This window comes from Sceloporus undulatus, chromosome 7 (assembly GCF_019175285.1).
Source record: "Sceloporus undulatus isolate JIND9_A2432 ecotype Alabama chromosome 7, SceUnd_v1.1, whole genome shotgun sequence".
Lineage (NCBI taxonomy): Eukaryota > Metazoa > Chordata > Lepidosauria > Squamata > Phrynosomatidae > Sceloporus > Sceloporus undulatus.
The window spans coordinates 1,820,132-1,841,301 of NC_056528.1; the positions used below are offsets into that span (position 1 = coordinate 1,820,132).

The 21,170-nt window shown below is 46.7% G+C and overlaps 1 protein-coding gene across 1 annotated transcript in view; it reads left to right on the forward strand.

Moving 5' to 3' along the window:
• Window positions 1-1,760: 1,760 nt before the first annotated feature.
• DISP3 (dispatched RND transporter family member 3) overlaps window positions 1,761-21,170 on the forward strand; it is a 34,745-nt gene continuing 15,335 nt past the window's right edge. Inside the window, exons 1-3 of the mRNA XM_042477972.1 lie at window positions 1,761-1,940; window positions 17,869-18,817; window positions 19,070-19,289. Coding sequence (XP_042333906.1) covers window positions 17,878-18,817; window positions 19,070-19,289 — 1,160 coding nt within the window. The 5' untranslated portion in view covers window positions 1,761-1,940; window positions 17,869-17,877. The remainder of the gene's footprint in view (window positions 1,941-17,868; window positions 18,818-19,069; window positions 19,290-21,170) is intronic.

Consider the following 21,170-nt stretch of genomic DNA (forward strand, 5'->3'; position numbering starts at 1 on the left):
AGTGAGTGACTTCTGACTGAGTCACCATGCAGACGGTGTGCAAGATGGTTCCCTCGGAGCGACACGTTGCAGGGATGGAGGGGGGTGGCTCTCTTTCTTTCTCTCTCGCTCTCTCCTCCGCCGCTTAAAACCCATCCTCGGCTCATCTCTCTTCATTAAATTTCTCATTACTCAGCATTTGACACTCTGCAGCCCCGATACATCAGCCGATTATAGACTGCAGACTTCTCCTCTGCCACTTTCTCGGGCAGAATCCATTCCTTGGAAAGAAAGAGGAGGCAGAGGGGGTTTGGGGGTATTTTTTTAGTAGCTAGGGCTACTAAGGTTGGCTACACAGCAGTTCCTCAGGCTAGTAGCGCTGCTGGAGAACTGCTCCTGGCTTGTTGCATCGTTTCCACCATAACCGCCACCAATATTTGGGGAAGTGAATTTGCTCCATCCGGCACCAGCTCTCATATTAGACAAAGGGAGTTGGCAAGCTGAGACCAGATTTACACACAACTATAGCGTTAGGCTCTTGGATTTGGAAAATGCTTGCTCTTGCTCTCTCTTTCCATACACATATATACATATATATATCAATGCCTTATCTAGGTCTGTCCCTGGTCTTTCCCCTCTACCAAATTGAACTGATGCAATAGGCTGAAGCCTACCAAAGCTTAGGGCTACCTCCTTCTTCCTTTCACTTAGTGTCAAAACACACACTGCAGCAATAATCCACTTTGAGACCGCTTTCACTGCCCTGGCTCAATGCTAGGGAAATTCACGAACTGTCGTTTTGTGAGACATTTTGCCTTCCCTGTCAGAGAGCTCCGGTGCCACAACATGCTACATTTCCCAGGATTCCCTAGCATTGAGCCTGGGCAATGAAAGCGGTCTCAAACCGAATGGTTTCTGCAGTGTGTTTTGGACCTTTTAGTCTCAAAGGTGCTACAGGATTTCAATATTGGCATTTTGGGCACACTCCAGAAGACCTCACCAGCTGAACATCTGAACTCTCCCTTTCCTTAATTCACCCCCTAATAACAACTTTGGCCTGATTCCCATTATCTTTTAAGCCGGATTTCAAATTGGTTTGAACCGGTTCAAATGACCCTGGTCCCCCCTTAAGCGATTTGGCAAGGGGGGGGCAATGCGCTAGACCCATTTAACCCATGTCTTTTTGACTCTGATGTCTTCCATGCCTTTTTCGATAAATCGATTCTGCGCAAGTGTGCACCAGATGCAGATCGGAATCGGTTTATATTTGCCATTCAGCCAGCTGGAGCGGGTCCATCTTCAATCGATTCATTCATGAATATGAACCACAAGTGGGTTGTTTTATAGGGAAAAAATGTTATCAGGGCAAATGTATTTGGAACCCCGCTCCGCTGTCGAATCGATCCATTGATTTGGATTGCACACCGATTCATCTGTAAGTGGGAACGAGGCCCTTCTTTGCCTGGACCACAAAGCTATCTGTTCTCTGTAACAGATCCCTGACTTTTATAGAGAGAACTGGACTGTACCATTTGATCCATTCCTTGCAAAACAAAGAAGATTGGTGCGTAAAAATGCAGGAGCCGCAGCCTCACCAGATCCAGCCTCTTTCTGGCCAAAGCTCCCTAAAACCCGGTGGAGATGATGCTCTGGGCTCAGGATGCAAAAAAGAGATGCTTCTGCCTCTCCTCCTTCCATGGAAGAAAGGATGGTAGAGCCCTAAATTTCTCCTGTATAAATACTGCTGCAGCCGCTGGTGGATGCTCCAGAGCGCAGCGCTTTCTTTGCCAGCGGAAGGAGCCTTCTCTCTGCGTCGGGGGATTGCAAACTGCTTGCCAACCTCGGGGGATCCCTTTCTCCATCCTTGCCAGAGAATACCACTTTCGACACATACCCCTCTACCCTTTTTGCCTTGGCAGACAACACTCCCCCCTTGGATTCTTCTGGGGGCATCATCCAAAGTAAGATTGAGCATCATCTTTATTATTATCTTTTGAGGGGGGATGAAAAGGGAAGAAAGAGGTGCCCTTTTACGCATAGAGCCAGGTGCCCGCCTGGTTTGCAATTGGGCTTCCTTGCTGGATCTGTGCCCAGGAGGTGACTCTGGTTTTTCTTCTCTCAGATGCCACTGGCTCAGTTTTGCCAAAAAGGGAGAGAAAATGGGCTCTAGCTTTATTCTTTCTTGGAGCTACTTTCTTCTCTCAGGTGCTGGTTTGGCTCAGTTGTGCCAAAGAGGGAGAGAAAATGGATTTGAGCTTTAGCTTTTGCTGGAACCATTCTTGGGTACCTTTCCTTGGATCCACTTTGTTCATACTGCTTTGGAAGCTGGTGACATTTTGCCAAAGAGGGAACCATTCTTGGAACCATTCTTGGGTGCCCTCGTATCCACTTTCTTATCTTGGGTACCAGTTTGGAAGCTGGTCCAAACTTGCAGTCTCTTCCAACTCTCTGATTCTATGGGGACTCAGTCTTGCCAAAGAGGGAGATAATATGGCTTTTCCCCTTTCTTGGAACCATTGTCAGAGGAGGAATCGGTGCCTGAGTTCTTGAACCCCTTAAAGAGCTTATCAGGTTGGGACTTTTTTAAAGGAGGACCAGACCAGATGGGTTTGGGCTTCGCTTTTGGGACCTGTGCCCAAGGTGGAATATCTCAAAGGGGTTGTTTGGAGGTTGTGGTGTTGATTTTGGAGTTGCATGATTTGTAAAGTTCTTGGGATCTCAACATTTCTTGTGGGGATGGAGGAGGTTTATGTAGGTTTACAAGGTGTTGTTCAAAGGATGGGACCGGTTTTTGTGTCTCTTTTTGGACAGTTTCCAGAGAAGAAGACCTCTCCTGGTTGCATTTTGACGTCAAACAGAGATATCCTTGTTTGAGTATAAATTATAGTAGGGTGGTTTTTGTGTCTTGTAACTTCTGTTATATTTTATATACAATTTTGTAATGTTTCTAGAGGATAGTAACTTCTTTAAATTTTATCATAATGCATTTCCGATATCACTTTAACCATGCAATTGCATGAGATAATCATTCGCGCAACCGCTCGCCTTTATCGCTTTATTTACAGGATGCTTTAAATGTGCTTTAAGGCTGAAATTAGCCCCCAGTGTGATAAACTCATTTGAACATGATTCAGGACACATAGTTAAGGAGCACCCTAAAGACGAACCCATTTTGGAAAGGTACAAGGTTTAATGGACTTGAGCATTGCATGTGTGAAGTCTTCTTGCTTTGGACGACTGGTCCATAGTCTGAGAAAGCTCAGTCTTTAATATGTCTTGTTGTAGTGGTAGTTGTTGTGTGCCTTCAAGTCGTTGTAGACTTATGGAGATTGTAAAGCGAACCTATCATAGGGTTTTCTTGGCGAGAGTTGTTCAGAGGTTTGCCATTCCTTTCTCTGAGGCTTCTGTGGCCAAGCTGGGATTTGAACCCTGTTTGCCCATCTATCATCATCATCATCATCGTTGTTTTATTTACTTATATCCTACCTTTCTCCCAATATAGAGACTCAAGGCAACCTCCGTCTTTAGATTGGAACAGGGTTGTTTGTTATTTATCCAGTCTTTTTCAACCTTTTAACCCTGGAAATGGTTTCTAAGACTAAAGGAATCCCGGCATTAAAAATTCACCGACTTGCAAAACCAAGGGTCATAAAGAACTGTTTAAAAATGTATGCTGGTTCGATAGGAATTTGGCCTGCCAAATCCCCCCCCCCCAAAAAAAATGACCTCAGATTCGCTCCGTCGCATACAGCGTTTTTCACGTCCGGCTTTGATGCTTCTGCGTTGTAACATTGTGGGAGAATTGTCCTGCAAAGAGTAAGGAAGGGGTTAAAGCCTTCTAATGGAGTTTTGAAAGCATGTCAATCTGTTGTGTCCTGAATCATGTGTCATTGTACGCCTTCAAGTCGTTTCTGACTTATGGGAACCCTATTACAGGGTTTCCTTGGCCAGCTTTGTTCAGAGGAGGGTTGCCATTGACTTCCGCTGAAGCTGAGACAGTGTGACTTTGCCCAAGGTTCCTCAATGGGTTTCCATGGCCAAAATCCACTGACCATTTTGACTGGACAGTTGGGCGTTGAAGGTCTACAATGTCCGGTGGCCAAAGCTGAAGAACTACTGCTTAGATAGCCAACCAGTTGGGTCCACATTTTAAGGTAGGAGATGGGAAAAAGGAGGCCCTCCATCTGTGTTGGCACTACAACTCCCAGCAGCCCCAATCAACATGGCCAGGGGATCCTGGGAGTTGTAGTCCAATAGAAGGTCTCGCTTTGCCCATCCCTTAGGTAGGAAACGTAGCAATGTATGCGGAAGACGCTGGAAGTCCCAGGTTGAGTGGGACCTTCTCCATTGAAAAAGATGGATGGAGATAATCCAGAAGATAATCCAAGAGCAGTCTTGAGTTCAAATCTCTACCTGAAGGATTCACAGAATTTGAACACGAGTTCCCATGTTAAAAAATCTATCCCGTCCCTTTCCATCCAGATGTGTTCACTATAATTCCCATCACCCTGGACAGCATGATGGAGATGGGAGTTATAGTCCAGCACATCTAATTGGGACGAGTCAGTTCAAAGGAGCTTCAGGTTCTTGCCAGCGATGATCCTTGGGCTGTGTATTAAAAATAAAGTCCCCCCTTTCCATTTCTTTATTATGTACCTAGGCTGCCTGATAGCTGGAACATTTATTATTATTATTATTATTACTATTATTATTATTAACCTTTATTTATGAAGCGCTGTAAATTTACACAGCGCTGTACATACAATCTTTTTAGTTAGACGGTTCCCTGCCCTCGGGCTTACAATCTAAAAAGACATGACACAGAAGGAGAAGGGAGGTCTCCTTAATCTGGCTCAGTATAAGGCAATCTCCTATGTTCCTATGCAGAAGGTCCCAGGTTTCGTCCTCAGCCCCTTCAGGTACAGCTGACCAAGAATCATGTCTGAGCTCCTACAAAGTCATGCCCACCAGCCAGAACTGGCAAGACTGAGCCATGTAGACCAAGAGCCTGGCTCCAGTGCAAAAGCAACTTCGCATGTTCCTTTCCAAAAGGTCCTGGGTCCTGTTCTCAGCATCTTCAGATAGGGCTGTGAAGGAACCCAACCTGAAAACCTTGGACAACCATGGCTCCCAGTCAGAGTTGGAAACACCAAGCTAGGTTTCTGACTTCAGTGCAAAAGCAACTTCTCGTCTTCCTTTCCCAAAGAACCTAGATCCATGTCTCAGCATCTCCAGGTAGGGCTGTGAAGGAACCCAACCTGGAAACGTGGACAACCATGGCTAGCCATCAGAGCTAGGTGGACCAAGGGTCTGTCTCCAATGCAAAGTCAACTTCTCATGCTCCTTTCCCAAAGGTCCTAGGTCCAGTTCTCAGCATCTCCAGGTAGGGCTGTGAAGGAACCCAAACTGGAGACCAGTGCAAAGGGAGCTTCGTATGTAGCTGTGCAGAAGGTCCCAGGATTAGTTTTCAGCCTCTCCAGGAACAGCTGCATGAACTCCTGCAAAGTTATGGCTGCCAACACCAAGCTAGATGGATCAAGGACCTGTCTCCAGTGCAAAGGCAACTCCTTACATTGCTCCACAGAAGGTCCCAGGCTTAGTCCTCAGGCTCTCCAGATACATCTGGACAAAAATCACACCTGAACGCCTGCGGAGCCATGGCTGCCAGTCATATCTGGCAACACTGAGTTAGATGGACCAAGGACCTGACCAACATAAGGGCAGCTTCTTATGTTCCTCTGCAGGAGGTTCTGCATTCAATCCCCAGCGTCTCCAGACAGGGCTGGGAAGAAAGTATCTCCTACTAGTCAGAGCTGACCATAAATGGACCAATCCTTTGACTTGCTGAAGCCAAACATTATTTTCCACCTGAACCACCCTCCTTCTGTGCCAAATGATGTGTGTATATATGTGTTTGAGAGAGACTAGTTATCCTAAGAAGCGTCCCTTTCTGCAGCTGTGGATGGAAACCTAGCAACTAGACTAAGTCTTGCCTGGAAAAAAATGGAGAGGGAGAGCAAAAGAGAAGAAGCGATTGATTTCTCTCTCTCTCTATCTCTTTTATCATACCGGGAGCCTTCCTCATCAGATCTGGCTTTATTTCTTCAAGTGTCAGCAGACAGATGAATCGGTCGCAAAGCAAAGGGAGGGGAAGGAAAACAACTAGAGATCTGTAGGCCAAAGGAGGAGGTTTTGATGGATCCAGCTCACTGGGCTGTTTGATGCATGAGTGTGCTCTCCTTCGGAGTAATTTGGGTGGAAGGAGGAAATAAAAATCCCAATATAGCTTTTAAATAGGGACAGGGAATCCCTGGCTCCTGATCAGATGAGATATAGGTACAATACACAGACACAGGAAAGGAAAACTTGGCTTAGCAGTTGTACTTGTGGGCCTTCAAGTCATTTATTTCCAACCTTATGGCGACTCTGTCATGGCAAGTTTCTTCTGAAGGGGTTTGCCATAGCCATCCTCTGAGGCTGAGAGAGTTTGACTCACTGGGTTCCATGGCCGAGCGGGGATTCGAACCCAACTTTCCAGAGTCGTAGTCCAATGCTGAAACCACTATACTGCGCTCACTTAGAAATAGTCCCTCTAGAAAGGATTTTGGGATCATTGTTGATCATCAGTTGAACGTAACCCAGCACTGGGATGCTATGGCAAAGAAGTCAAATACTATCTTAGTCTGCCTTAATAGGGCCATCATTTCCAAGTCGAGCGAAGTCGTTGTTGCACTATATTCTGCACTAGCCAGGCCTCCCTTGGAGTCCTATGTTCAGTTCTGGGTGTCCCATTTTATAAGAAGGCTGTTGTCAAGTTGGAGGCCTCTCCTGACTTTTCGGTTCCTCCTTATTAATAGTTTGTTGCCATCTGATGCGACTTGGCCACACATCTCCTCCTTTTCATCTGTCAAACGTTGGAGGGTCTGTCCTCCCTTTGCAAAAGTTTGGAAGCCCCACGAGATGCCTCCCGTTTCCATTAATTCTCTGTCCGCTCGGCAGCCCCAAAAGCAGCTGGGAAATTAACCATCCCACAGACTTTCCCATCTGCTTAATGAAAAATTAAATATTAATCCTTGAAGGAGGATTGCAGCGGATGCTCGGCTCCATCGACAGAGACACCCGGATCCATCCTTTCCATGGTGAACAATGGTCCCCTAGACACACACACAGACAACACAGAGAGAAAGAGGTCCTCCCTGCGGCCCCCGGGGTCTATAGGGGAAAAAAGTCTTGCCTTAGATCCTATAAATCTGTGGCCAGTGGGAGTTGGTGTTTCTGGGTTCGATGGATGGATGGCCAGGCTCAGTATTAGCTTTGTGTTGTGCTAAAATGCCTTTGCAAGATGCTCTGCTTCAGATTGGCACCATGAAAGATGCAAGAATGCCATAGATTAAGCATGAGACCAGTGTTGGTTTGGTGAATCCATTCTTCCCAGCAATAAGGTTATTTTATACTGTTGTTCCTCCGTATCCATAGATTCAAGCATCCACGGCTTGCAAATGTTCCCAAAAAATAAGTATGGATTCCAAATAGCAAACCTTGACGCCATTTTACTAAGCCACTGTATTTAATGGGACTTGAGCATCCAAGGATTTGGGGTCCTGGAAACAAACCCCAGCAGATACCAAGGACACATCATCATCATCATCATCATCATCATCATCATCATCATCATCATCATCATCAATTGTATATAATGGGACTTGAGCATCCATGGATTTTTGCATCTATGGGGGGGTCTTGGACCAAGATCTCCCCATTCTGGGCACAAAACTCCAACCACTACGTCACATTGTCTCTGTCTCTATCTTGTTGCTGTGTTTGTAGGTAGGCTTAAACGTCAATACCTAAGCTCCCTTTAGGTAAATTCCATTGACTCAATGGGTTGACTCTAGTCAAGATTCACAGTCGGGTTTAACGTAGTTCGGAGTGAACCAAACAAAGGGCATCCATTTTATTTCAAAGGAACACAAGCTACATAACCATGCTCTCCAATTTGGTATATCAGCCGTGTGATAACAAGCGTGTCCCATTTTGCACGGCGCACAAGGCTGCAAGGAGTATTTGCAGGTTTATTCATCTATTTATTTATATTTTTAAAAAGAAGCTTCTGGCTTCTTTGAGTATTGGACAAACAGTCGCTTAGGAAAAACATGTCTCTGCATTGCTTTGCCGGATAGTGAAAACAATAGGAGAGATCTGTCACAACATCCAAGCAACATGTAATGCGCTGGTTGCCTAGGAAGGGGAAGTGGGTTGGGATCGCTTTGTTCGTCTCGCCGCCCCCATTCCAGTTCTTCAGAAATGAGGCTGTTGGTGGACATGATGGAAAATTCCAAGTCTGGCGGTTTGTGTGTTATTGCTTCATTCAATCATCATCATCATCATCATCATCATCATCATCATCATCATCATCGTTTAAAATCTTTCTCAGACTTCAGCAGTGACAAATCAATCCCAGCCACCCAGCCTTGCAAAACTGGTCCAACAGTTAGAACAATATATTAAGTACAGTTGTGTATATACATTATAAAATTGCTTTAAAATTATCTGTCTATCCAGCCACCATATCTCACCCAATCCATCCATCCATCCATCCATCCATCCATCCATCTCACCCAACCTATCCATCTGTCTATCTCACCCAACCCATCCATCCATCTGACCCAACCTATCCATCCATTTATCTCACCCAATCCATCCATCCATCCATCTCACCCAATCTATCCAGCCAGCCAGCCAGCCAGCCAGCCATCTCACCATCTTACCCAACCCATCCATCTGTCCATCTCATCCAACCTTTCCATCCATCTATCCATCTGTACATCTGTCATCCATCTTGCCAAATCTCACCCAACCTATTGATCCATCCATCCATCTCACCCAACCCATCCATCTGATCCAATCTACCCATCCACCATTCATCTGTCCATCCCATCATCTCACCATCTCACCCAATCCATCCATCCATCTGTCATCCATCTCACCAAATCTTCCATCCATCCATCTGATCATCTTACCCAATGCATCCGTCCTTCTGCCTGTCCATCTATCTATCCACCCATCTAAATGCAACATATAGTCATAGTGCCCAGTCATAATGAGTCTGTGCGCTGCATGTGATCCCAGAACCCACTCTTGTAGCTTCTGAATCCCCCCACCAGCCCTCCCAAATCCCACATGGGATGGAAGAGATGGTCAGATCTTGTGCAAGACCCCCCTCTCCTCTGTTGTTGTTGTTTCCAGAGTCAAGTGCTATCAAGAAGAGAAAGGTTTGGCATAGGTTTGCCACCTCTGGTTGCATCTGCAGAAATAGTGCCATTTGACCCCACTTTAACTGCCATGGCTCAATGTTATGAAACCTTGAGATATATAGTTTTGGGAGCTATTTAGCCTTCTCTGTCAGAGAGCCCTGGTGCTTCAACAAACTAAAAGTCCAGGATTCTGTAGGATGGAGCCATGGCAGTTACAGCAGTGCCAAACTGCATTAATTTGGTAGTGCAGATGCAGCCCCATTGAAGCAACTATTGAGTGATTAGTCAAAATGTCAGTAAATCTAGATTCAACCAGTCTATTCTACTTGGGCCTAAGTAGGGCCCAAGGGCCCTGGGCTTTAAGTTTAGCGGGCTTATCTTCCATGGCTTTTGTATGGTTTCTGCCTTGGTCATCTCTGGGTTGGCTTTCCCCTTTCTTCTTTTTGAATGGATGCTTATTGTTTGGCTGCCAATGTCCCAATTGCTTTTCCCAGAGCACCTCTTGCCATCTGCCTGGAAGCCCTGCCGTTCTGTGCCAAAGACGCCAAAGCCAACTCCTGAGCTTTGCCAGATCTTGCGGAGAGAGACCGTTTTTCACAGCCAAAGGGGTGGACCATTTGAAAGTCCGAAAACATGGCTGGCATGTCGGAGGCCTGGGCACAAAAAGCATTCTCTCAGACCATCTGAATCATCCAGGAGCAGCTGCTGGCCCTCGGCATGTTCAAGAATACAGCGGCTGCAGTCCAACATCCCTCTCCGGATTTGCATGAATATTGTATGCCAGGACTATGCAACTTCTATGCAGAACATGGTGAAAAAACATGGTACTGTAATGGCATGTGAGGACGCTTGGTTTAGCAGCAGCATGTGCAAGAAAGGCCTTGGGATTATTGTTGATCACAAATTGAACATGACTCAAGAGTGTGATGCTGCAGCAAAGAAAGCGAATGCTACTTCAGCCTGCATTAATAGAACCATAGTTTGCAAGGCAAGGGAGGTAACCATCTCCATATTCTGTGCTATGATTTATTGGCAACATTAGTATAAAAACATTATTAAGGACTCTGCACGGTGTGCTGCAGGAGAGGTCCACCTTCGGGTCGCTGTAAGTTGGAAACGACGCAACAGCAATGACAACACCTTGATTGCTTTGAAACCAGAAACACTGGCTTGGAAACAGGAGACCAGCTCAACTCTTAAGTCTCTCAATCTGCAAGGCTGCTCTGAGGTTATTAGGGGTGCTTTTTGTGTGTGTCCCGTTGAGCAGCGGATCCGTCCTTTCCTTTTCGAGAGGCCAAAGAACAGTAACTAACATGTAATTGGATATACCAGGAGCGGGATTAAGGGCTTTTGTGCCGAGGTAGATGCTATCAGCCGGAATGGTCTATTGACCGAGGGGGACCACGTTTCTCTTACCCCATTGTTTTGCCTGTTTTCCACCTTCTCTGATCCAAAAGCAATTTTCTTCTTCTTCTCCATCTTTTGGAGTGCTGTTTCCTGCGTGCGTCGCCAGCTCCTAGGATGCAGAAGACATTCCTATTCTTCTGGATGGTGGAGTTTTATTTGATCAGAACTCCCAATGCTCTGCAACAGAGGAGAGGAAGACGCGCTGAATCCTTGTCTGAAGCCAAGGTGGGGAAAGAGTGGTCCATGGGCCACATGTGGCCCTTGGGAACCCAAAGTGTGGCCTCCCAAAGCGCCCATGAAGTCCTCCAAAGTCTCCAGAATGCTAAAATATATATACAGTGTTCCCGCACCATACGCAGGCGCACTATAGTATCTTCCAGCTTGCGTGGAAGCTGCGCACCAATTAAAGCAAAACCCCAGAACGGACGCATCACCTGACTGACACAAGAGCCGCCAGCTGCTCTTGCATCTTGACCGTAAATTTTGGCTCTGGTTGGAATTATATTCCCGTTCCTCCTGGCTCCACGGATGTCAAAGCAACTCTCGCAGAAGGTTTTTGTGGCTGAATTGAAAGGGAAAGATGGACAGGCCCAGGGGAGCATGAAAGGAAAGACTCTATATAAAAATACCAAGGAGAAAATATGTTTTCGAGGGTAGCTGTGCAGCAAGGTATAACAAAACCCACAAGGAGCGATAACTTTATTGGGTCGACTCCAAAGCATGAAGTGCACAAGGCAAGCTTTCGAAGCTTCGCTGGCTTCGATGTTTAAGAGGAGAAAAATGGTGACGGTGTTAGACTCATGGATCAGTGGAGATGGTATTGTGGGATTAAGCAATAAGAGGTAACAAAATTCACCATTAGTGACTTTGGGCAAGTCACACTCTCTCGGCTTCAGGGGAAGGCCATGGCAAACCTTGCCAAGAATTTGGATAGGTGCGGAGCGCCTTATAAGTCGGAAAGGACTTGAAGGTGTACAACAACAACAAATAGCATTTTAAAAAGCCCAACTCGCATTGTTTTGGTTTTAAATACACAATGTTAAGAGTGTTGTTGTGTGCCTTCAAGTCATTCCTGGAATTCCATAGCATCGAAGCGGTGTCAAACTGGATTATTTCTGCAGTGCACATGTAGACTAAATCTCTTTGAAGAAACCCAGCGAAGGCATCTAAGGAAGAGGTGGGATCTGGGTGGTGGGTTCAAGTTCTGCCTTCCAGAGCTGCAGAAAAGAACCTTGCTCCTGAGCCATACAGTATTCGTCGCTGTGGAGTTTTGTAGCCAAATGCAGGACTTTAATACAACTGCCAATCAATACCATCACATTTTGGAAGATCGATAGACATCGACTTAGGGCCCTTCTCTGGATCTATGGCCAATGTTTGTCGGACGTCAGCCACAGAGTTGCGCCGGAGGACCTAGAGATTCCTAGAGAGGTGTCCTCTCAGGTCAAAACATGGTGTTTTTGTTATTTGGGGTTTTCCCAGATTCATGGGGGTCTTGTGCCCCTAACCCCAGTGGATATGGAGGGACAGGTGCATATTTAAATAAATCCTGGCCCAAATAAAAACGCCCCAGAGTCGCCTAGCCCTCGTGTGAAACCCTTTTGCCATGATGGAGTCACGTGTCAGAAACACCCGGGCCCCTTGTCCAATTCCATCCCCTGCCAGGCTTTGCAGTTTGGCTGCTGTTGCTTGCTGAGCCATGCTAATGTTTTAATGCCTTCCTTTTTTTCCGCATGGCTTGCCCCATTGGCCGCCAGCGGTAAGCGTTGGTGAGATCAGAGGACGTGTTTGCATCTTCGCATCGGCCCCCTTTTCGCTCTCTTTTTCTCCCTCTGTGCTGACGTTGCGCCCGACGAAACCTTCATGGCGATTTCTTACTTCTGTTGCAGAAGCTGTCACAAGATCATTGAATCTTAGAGCTGGAAGGGATCCTCAAGGGCCATGCAGTCCAACCCCATACTGCCATGCAGGAAGACACAATCAAAGCACCGTCAAACATCTCTTAGCATCAAGAAGTCCTTCCTAAAGTTTAGGTGGAATCACTTTTCCTGTAGGTTGCATCCGTTGTTCCGGGTCCTGTGCTCTGGAGCAACAGAAAACAAGCTTGCTCCATCCTCAATGTGACATCCCTTCCAATATTTAATCACGGCCATCATGTCACTTCTTAACCTCCTCTTCCCCAGACTGAACAAACCCAGCTCCCTAAGCCACTCTTCAGAGGGTTTGGTGGTTTTCCAAACCTTCCACCATTTTGCACCAGGAATTTAAATTTAAACCATTTTTGTGTGTGGCTGTGCTTGCATTCAGAATTAAATTGCAGGGATGTAGGTTAGATGAACCATGGAGAGTGTGCAAGGATGTGCGGAGGGGAAAAGTCATTGCAAAAGCATCTACTTTGTGTGTTTGCCACCACTGCTGTGTGTCACTGGTTCTTTGCACAAGGAGACTATGTTGGTTGACTTCAGCTGCTTTCCAGGGCTGTGAGAAAGAAATGGGTTTGGCTCTGTGTTTGTCGGTGTATCTGCAAGTGACAGAGGGGGGTGAGTTGCTTTTCCCTGGCTCCGCGCTGAGCCTTAAAAACAACTAATGAAGCAATTATTCCAATCAGCCTTGGAGATTTCAACAAGGCTGTGGGGATGATGACTTAGTCAATTTTTGCCAGAGAGAGGAGAAAACGAGGGGGTTTATTTAAAGCCTCCTAGGAGCCTGCAAGGCTGGCGCAGGAGAGGCGTTCAAGCAACTCAGGGTGCGACTTTTGCAAGCTCAAAAGGGTGTAGGAGCAGATGCAAACAGAAATAAAATAACCTGTGATCCATATTAGCTTGGTCTCTTGCTTCCTTTCCCACGTCCGCCAAGGAGATAGACCACACTTCGACCTGGAGGAGCCATTGCAATCCGTTTTCCCTTTTGGCATGGACGAATTGGCTGTTGTTGGACGGGGGGTTTTTTTGCATTCTCTTTCCCCTTCTGTAGATAGAAAGGGATTTCCTGCATGCAAACTCTCCTCTCCTCGTTCAAACTAACCATGGACTTTTTCACGCGGGAGGAAAGCATCACCGTCCCGAAAGAAAAGAAACTGAGGCCAATTCGAAAATGCATGAAATAATGCACTAGCTCATCACATGCAAAGGCGAAAACAGTCTGCATCCAAAAGAGAAAGCAGTGCAAATACAAATGAATTCAGCACACGAATACATACCGATCGGTTTTTTATTGCAGATTAACACGTTTGCGCCTGCGCAGAGAGGACAAGATCGCGATTTTACAGTACCGGACCCAAGACAGATGGACGGATGCGTTGGGTGAGATGATCAGATGGATGGAGGGATGGATAGATGGATGGAGGATTGTGTGAGATGGATGATGGATGGATGGATTGGGTCAGATGCTAAGATGATGGGATGGATGGATTGGATGAGATAGACATTCTCCTTAGGTTCGTCATAAATCGGAAACGATTTGGAGGCATACAACAACCACAACCACAACCAGTAATAAGCAGAGATGGTCCATTAAGAGCTGAGTAAAGAAATTTTCTGAGAGCGCGAGAGACTTAAAGATCTCATATAGCTGCAACATCTGGTGCGCTAGTCCTATAAATACCAATTTTATTACATCAGTGTCAGTTTTATGGCATATTTCTGGGATCCATGTTCTGCCTGAAAACAGCACTGCTTGGGTGTTTTCTAAAAATACCGTATACAAATAAATATATGTATTTGGAAGCTCTACGATATGTATTTGCTAATCTGGCCCGTTTAGGAGCCCTGCGTTCTTCGCCGGCATTCGCGGCGGAGGCTCCGGCCTCGCCTCGTATTTGTAGTTCTGTGGAAAGTGGAGCCCTTGCGAAAGGTGAAGTTTCAAATTGGTGCTTGGCTGCGTTTGGAAATTGCTTGTGACTCTCAGGGTCAAGCTACAAAAGAGAGCTTCGTCGGGGCGGAAATTGCTATGGGGAAAGATAGCAGGATTTTGCTTTGCGGGGAAGGAAGGCTTGGGATGGTTGTTGGAGATTCGCTTCCAGTTTTCCAGTCTGGAGGTTGCCACAGGACTGGGTTCTCACAGTAGGCATGGAAAGATGGTTTGGTGTACTGGTTAGAGCTGGGCGGATGTTTGCCGTTGGAGACAAATGCACCGTCATTAGGGATGTTAAAGAATTGTTACTTGGGTACCTTTCCTATTCCCATCCCTACAGAGAGATACAGTGGACCGAATGGTACTTTCTGGTACTTTCTGCATGCAAAGCCAACTTTCTGCATGCAAAGCTAACTAACTACTGAGCTGCCAGGATTTAAACACTGAGCTGTACATCCCTCTTGGCTCCAGATATGCAGGTGATTATATGAACCCATTTTGCAAAATAGGACGCACAAATGCAATGGGTGTGCTACTTCTTCTTAATAGATGACCGCCAGGATCCTGTATGTTTGACAAAGAGAAGACTCTTCATTTGAGAAAACTTCCAAGGCTTTCCTGCAATGAAGTACATGCGAAAGGGATCTGGGAGTCCTACTAAACCCCAAGCCAAGCATGAGTCAACAGTGTGATGCGGCAGCTAAGAAAGCCAATGCGATTCTAGGCTGCATCAATAGGAGCATAGTGTCCAGATCAAGGGAAATAATAGTGCCACTCTATTCTGCTTTGGTCGGACCTCACCTGGAATATTGGGTCCACAGCTCAAGAGAGATGTTGAGAAACTGGAACCGTGTCCAAAGATGGGCGACCAAAATGGTGGAAGGTTTGGAAACCATAAAGCCATATGCTGAGAGACTTAGGGAGCTGGGTCTGTTTAGCCTGGAGAAGAGAAAGTTAAGAGGTGACATGATAGCCATGTTTAAATATTTGGAAGGGATGTCATATTGAGGATGGAGGAAGCAGAAGCCCACTCCGTCACATTCTTGGGTCTGGAGGAGCTTCTAGCTGGGTGAAAAGGGGAGACAACTTGCTTTTACATCCGGCTAGCAAAGTCGCCAGACCCAGAAGGAAGTTTCTACTGGTTGACACCCCTTCTGAGGTGTCATCCAGTGTGGTCCATGTCCCCTGTACCCTTCCAGTGATGCCCCCATACCAGGTTGTATAGTGGGAGAGTCAATGCATGCTAGGTTTGAGCCTAGCTTTCAACAGAGTTCCCCAAGGTGCATGGCGTAGTGGTCTGAGTGTTGGACTATGACCCTGGAGACCAGGGTTCGATTCCCAGTTCAGCCGTGAAACCCATTGGGTGACCTTGGGCAAGTCACGCTCTCTCAGCCGTAGGGGAAGGCAAGGCCAAACCTCCTCTGAAGAAACGTGCCAAGAAGACTCTACTATAGAGTCACCTTAGGGTTGTCGTAAGTCGGAAACGACTCGAAGGTGCACAACACAACACCCCCAAGGTGCTCAATCTGATCCCTCAGTGCATTCCTTTAGAGCTACCCAATACCTGGCATGGATCTGCTGCCCCACTGACATGGGAACCAGTTGTTCCTTTGTGCCAAATGGGTTCTTCGCCATTTCTGAAGCACAACGCCTTCTGCCTTGTGGGATGATGGCTCCAAGGCAGCCGGGGAAGAAAGGGAGCTAGCCGTGATCCTTGTACTTCTCGGGTAGGAAAATAAATAATGAGGTTATAAAATACGGAGAGCCTGGGAAGGGAAAGATCTAGCCTTAATGAGAAAGGGGAGGAAGAGCCTTGGCGTATTTCATCTCGTGAAAGCGCTCCAAGCCAGACAGGCTGGAAGGAAGGGCCGTAAATTTAAAAAATAACCTCACCGGCATGAAGATCCGTCCCAGAGATGCTTCTGGAGGAAGGATTCTTAAGATTTGGAGGAGTGGTGCAAGGCGTTCTCTCCTTCCAAAAACAAGCTGGAAAAGGAAGAGCCGGGAGTGGCACGGCTCCCTTTCCAAAGGAGAAAGCCATAGTTGAGTGTCTGTGTATGCACACACTCATGCTTTCTTTTTAACTTGTGTGTGCTTTTTAATGATTGTATACGGCTCGTAGGAGCCGGCGTGGTGTAATGGTGTTGAATGTTGGACCAGGCCTCCGGAGACCAGGGTTCGAATCCCAGCTTGGGCGTGTAAACCCTTTGGGTGACTTTGGTCAAGTCTCATTCTCTCAGCCTCAGAAGATGGCCATGGCAAACCCCCTGCCTTTCCATTTTCGCCTTTGACCTTCTCTAGTAATTGTTCCAAGCCTATGATGTTTTCCGCTAGTAATAAGGTATCATCTGCATACCTTAGAATTGATATTCCTTCCTCCTATCTTCACTCCTCCTCCTTCTTAGTCTTCATATGTTCTCTGCACACAGCTTGAACCACTTATGGTTACAACAATTAAAGAAAACATTGTTGACATACCCACAAAATACCAAAGCTAAAACACAATGAGACAATTACTTTGGAGGCCGGAGTTGGTACCATGGCCGTTCATTCTTCTTTTTAAAAACGACTTCTCCAGACCCTGCTATTTGACGTCTTAGAAATTGCAAGATATCCAACTGCAAATGTCACATCCACTTTGGTCCTGGGAGACGTGCCAATCGTGATTCGAAAACACTTCTTAATTTGCGGGAGGGGGGAAAAACGTTGAAAGCTTTGGGAAGGTTATTTATGTATATCGCGTGTCACTTTTGACACGGCCCCTGTCTGCTGTTTCTCTATCTCCCCTGTTATTAATAAAGATCATTAGCTTTGGGGGAGAAGATTATTCTTGATGAGGCTATTAGCCATCTAATCTGTGCTTGCTCTCTGTAGGATGTTTCCGTTCAAGCCTTTTTGTAAGAGCAAAACGCACACACAGGATGCTGAGAATGGGCGAATGCAAGCCTGTGATGGAAAAAAACCCACTACAAACATGACAAATAACATCCCAAATCCACAAAATTAAAATCTATTGGAAGACTTTGACCCCTTTCTTACCATTTGCAGGATGCTAGAGGTTGACCATAGTAGAGTCACAGTGGCGGAAGCATATAGCATTCACCATTGTCCACGATTTTCGCTCAGTCTGGGAACGTATCCTAGAGAGGCTATATTAATAAAAATCTGTGAATAATCATATCTGCAAATTTTATTTATTATTTATTATGGTATTTATACCACTCTCTTCAGCCCTAAAGGCTATCAGCAAATGTCACAGCCACAAATTTGGAGGGCCAAATGTAAACACAATGATGATGGTGGTGGTGGTGGTGGTGGTGACGATGATGGTTCTAGCTTTTCAGCCTGTGCTCTTTTCTCTTTCCTGTCCATACAGGTGTTCAGGATGGACGCTGAGGATGATCCCTTGTTGCAGGACATTTGGCTCAATGAGGAGGAAGAGGCCGCCTTTGGCCCCTGCAAGAGAACCAAAGGGACCCAGTTGTGTGGCAAATGCCAGTGGAATTCCCGTCCACGGACCGCGCCAACCACGACCGTGCAAACCTCTAGTTTTTGGAACGTGGTGGGCTGGGTTTTCACCAACCCCTACTCTGCCAGCCTCATCCTCTTCTTGGGTTGCACCATTCCAGCCGCCCTGGCCATTGTGATGTTCCTGCATTATCCAGCTTTGGACATCGATATCTCCTACAACGCCTTCGAGATCCGCAACCACGAGTCCTCCCGGCGTTTCGACTCCCTCGCCTTGGCCCTGAAGGCTCAGTTTGGCTCGTGGGGCCGTAGCCGGCGGGACTTGGCGGACTTCAATTCGGAGACCTTGCAGAGATTGATTTTCGAGCATCTCCAGCATCTCCACCACAACGCCTCCTGGTTGGGCGGCGCTCGGGAGGCGAGGCGGAAACGTAGCCTGGATCAAAACAGGACTAGTTCCTCTCCTCAAGTCCAGCCGGGTTCAACCAACCAAACCTCCCGCCAGCCTCGGAGCACTCCGTCCCATTGGGAATACGCCAACGCCGTTGTGAGCGCCAACACTCAGACTCATGCGCATTGGCGCATTGAGCTCATTTTCCTCGCTCGGGGCGATACGGACAACAACATCTTCACCTCCGAGCGCCTGGTCACAATCCATGAGATCGAGCGCAGGATCATGGACCACCCTCATTTCCGGGAATTTTGTTGGAAGCCTCATGAGGTCCTCAAAGACCTTCCGTTGGGTTCTTACTCATATTGCTCCCCTCCCAGTTCCCTCATGACTTACTTCTTCCCCACCGAAAGAGGGGGGAAAATTTACTACGACGGCCTGGGGCAAGATCTGGCTGACATTCGAGGTGAGTAGGATGCCTAGGTTCCCACTTCTCCATTCCAAGGAGAGGACTCTCAGGGTGAGACTGACACCAAATGCAGAATACCGATAATATAAATATATGTATGTAAAGCATTGCTCTGAAATTAATGGGGTTCTTCTCATGACTTGCTGTGATGGATGTTGTGTTATGTGTGGGTGGAAGGGAAGGAATGAAGGTGCCATCCAATGAGCTGCAGGCCGTTCCCAAACCACTGGGTTGTCTACCTGCCTCTAGGTTCCCTAGAGCTGGCCATGACACACCCTGAGTTCTACTGGTACGTCGACGAAGCCTTGTCGGCGGAAAACATGCGCAGCTCCCTCTTGCGCAGCGAGATTCTCTTTGGGGCCCCTTTGCCCAGCTACTACTCCGTCGAAGACCGCTGGGAAGAACAGCGTCAGAAGTTCCAAAATTTCGTGGTGACTTACGTGACCCTCCTGGCCAAGCAGTCTACCAGGTGAGTAGGAGCAGGATTCCCCTTCTTTGCAGAACCATGTCTAGACCTCACTTTTGTGCATTTCTAGGTAGAGTCCCTCTAGGTTTGAGTGTTGGACTATGACTCTGGGGGCCATAGTCGATTCCTGGCTCAGCTGAGAAACCCATTGAGCGACTTTGGGCAAGTCACACACTCTCAGCCTCAGGGGAAGGCCATGACAAAGCTCTTCTGAACAAATCTTGCCAAGAAAACCCCATGGCATGGTCACCTTACGGCCGCCATAAGTTGGGAATGACTTGACGGCACATAACAACAAAAGGGGGGAAAGGAGATTTATCTTACCCACCAATTTCCCATTCCCCACTGTGTCAAAATTCAAGATGGGAACCGAATATTTGTGTCTCTCTGTGCTGTTTCTGGCATAGAAAATGCCACTTTTTTGTGCCCAAAAGTGTGTGGTTTGTACAGACTAAGTGCCAGATACAATTTTGGAGTGTTTTGGATGCAGGAGGATCAACCTGTCTTTTCTGCTTCTTTGGGCTTTAAAAGAGCTATCCAAGATGCTGAATTTCAGCACCATAGAGAACTCATTTAAAGCATGGTGTTGTTCAGTACTTTGAAGTCCCTACATTTTGGGAAATCCCTTTAAAGCAATGGAAAACCTGGGGCAGATTTGCACCCCTCTGACTTGGAAGCTCAGGAAAGGGTCCACTCCAGGAGACAGACTGATATTGCAACCAAATTCTGAGCCTTGTGTTTCAAACGTCTTGCAGTGTGTGCCAACGAAGATTGGCAGAACTCGCGAGTCTCGCCGGGGACTATTCTTTTCCTGTGCCAGCTTTATTGTCTTTCTACTTTTAATTATCTTGGATTAGCTTTGCTTGGAGCCTTGCTTTTTTCGCTCCTTGCAAAAGAGCCTGGGCATCTCTCTCAGCTCTCGACGTAGGCTGCTGAGCCCTCCGAATCTGCTTGCTTTTATAACCCACTTTTGTGCTGCTTTTAATATAATAAAAGGCCGATTAGGATTCCGGGCGGAATTGCTGTCTTTAGGAGGGAGCAAACTTAAGCTCTAGAGGAAAGTTTTCGGGGAGGGAGTCTCTTCCTTTCTCTCTGCAGTCACTCTTTTCTCTTGCAGAGAATCTAATCCTGTGGCTCTTGAGAGAAGAGCCTTCAGAATTTGCTGACGCTTAAAGAGATTTCCTAGCGTTGACCCATCTATCGAGAGCAAGAAGGAAACTGGGCTCTGTAGTTTCCTCCAATCCAAACGTGGGGGGCCTTTTCCAACCCAAGGGCCACATTCCAGTGGTGGAAGGCAAAAGAGTCGGACCAAAAATACCAGCTGTATCTTGCGTAGCCAGTAACAAAGACTAGGGAGAGACCTCTTAAGCTTCTAGATGGGAAAAGCCCACAGAAAAGATAGGAAACCACCAAACAATGAAGGGATTGTGGGCATCTGGAGGAATGCAGAAGTAAGGCCAATTGATGCTGCTTTGTAGCGCCATCCTATGGAATGGGATCTGTAGTTTTACTGGTCTTTAGCCTTCTCTGCCAAAGAGAGCTGGTGCCTCACCATGCAATGCACCCCAGGATTCCCAGGATGGAGCCATGGCAGTTAAAGCAGTGTCAAACTGTATCATTTCTACAAGGTAGATGCACCCCAAGTAGTGTCAACCCTTTGAATCGATGGCTGAATGGTAAGTCAGCATTAATGTAAATGCCATTGAGTCAATAGGTTTACTCTAACTGGCGCCAGCAATTGGATTTTGGCTACTGCAGATGACACAAATGATTTTCAATGAAGGAAAAGGACAGAAGTCTGTCAATTCCATCCGTCGGAGGTTAGGAAGACAAGATAGATACTGGGACTCAAGTTTGTAGACCTGATTGATCCCAATGGATCCC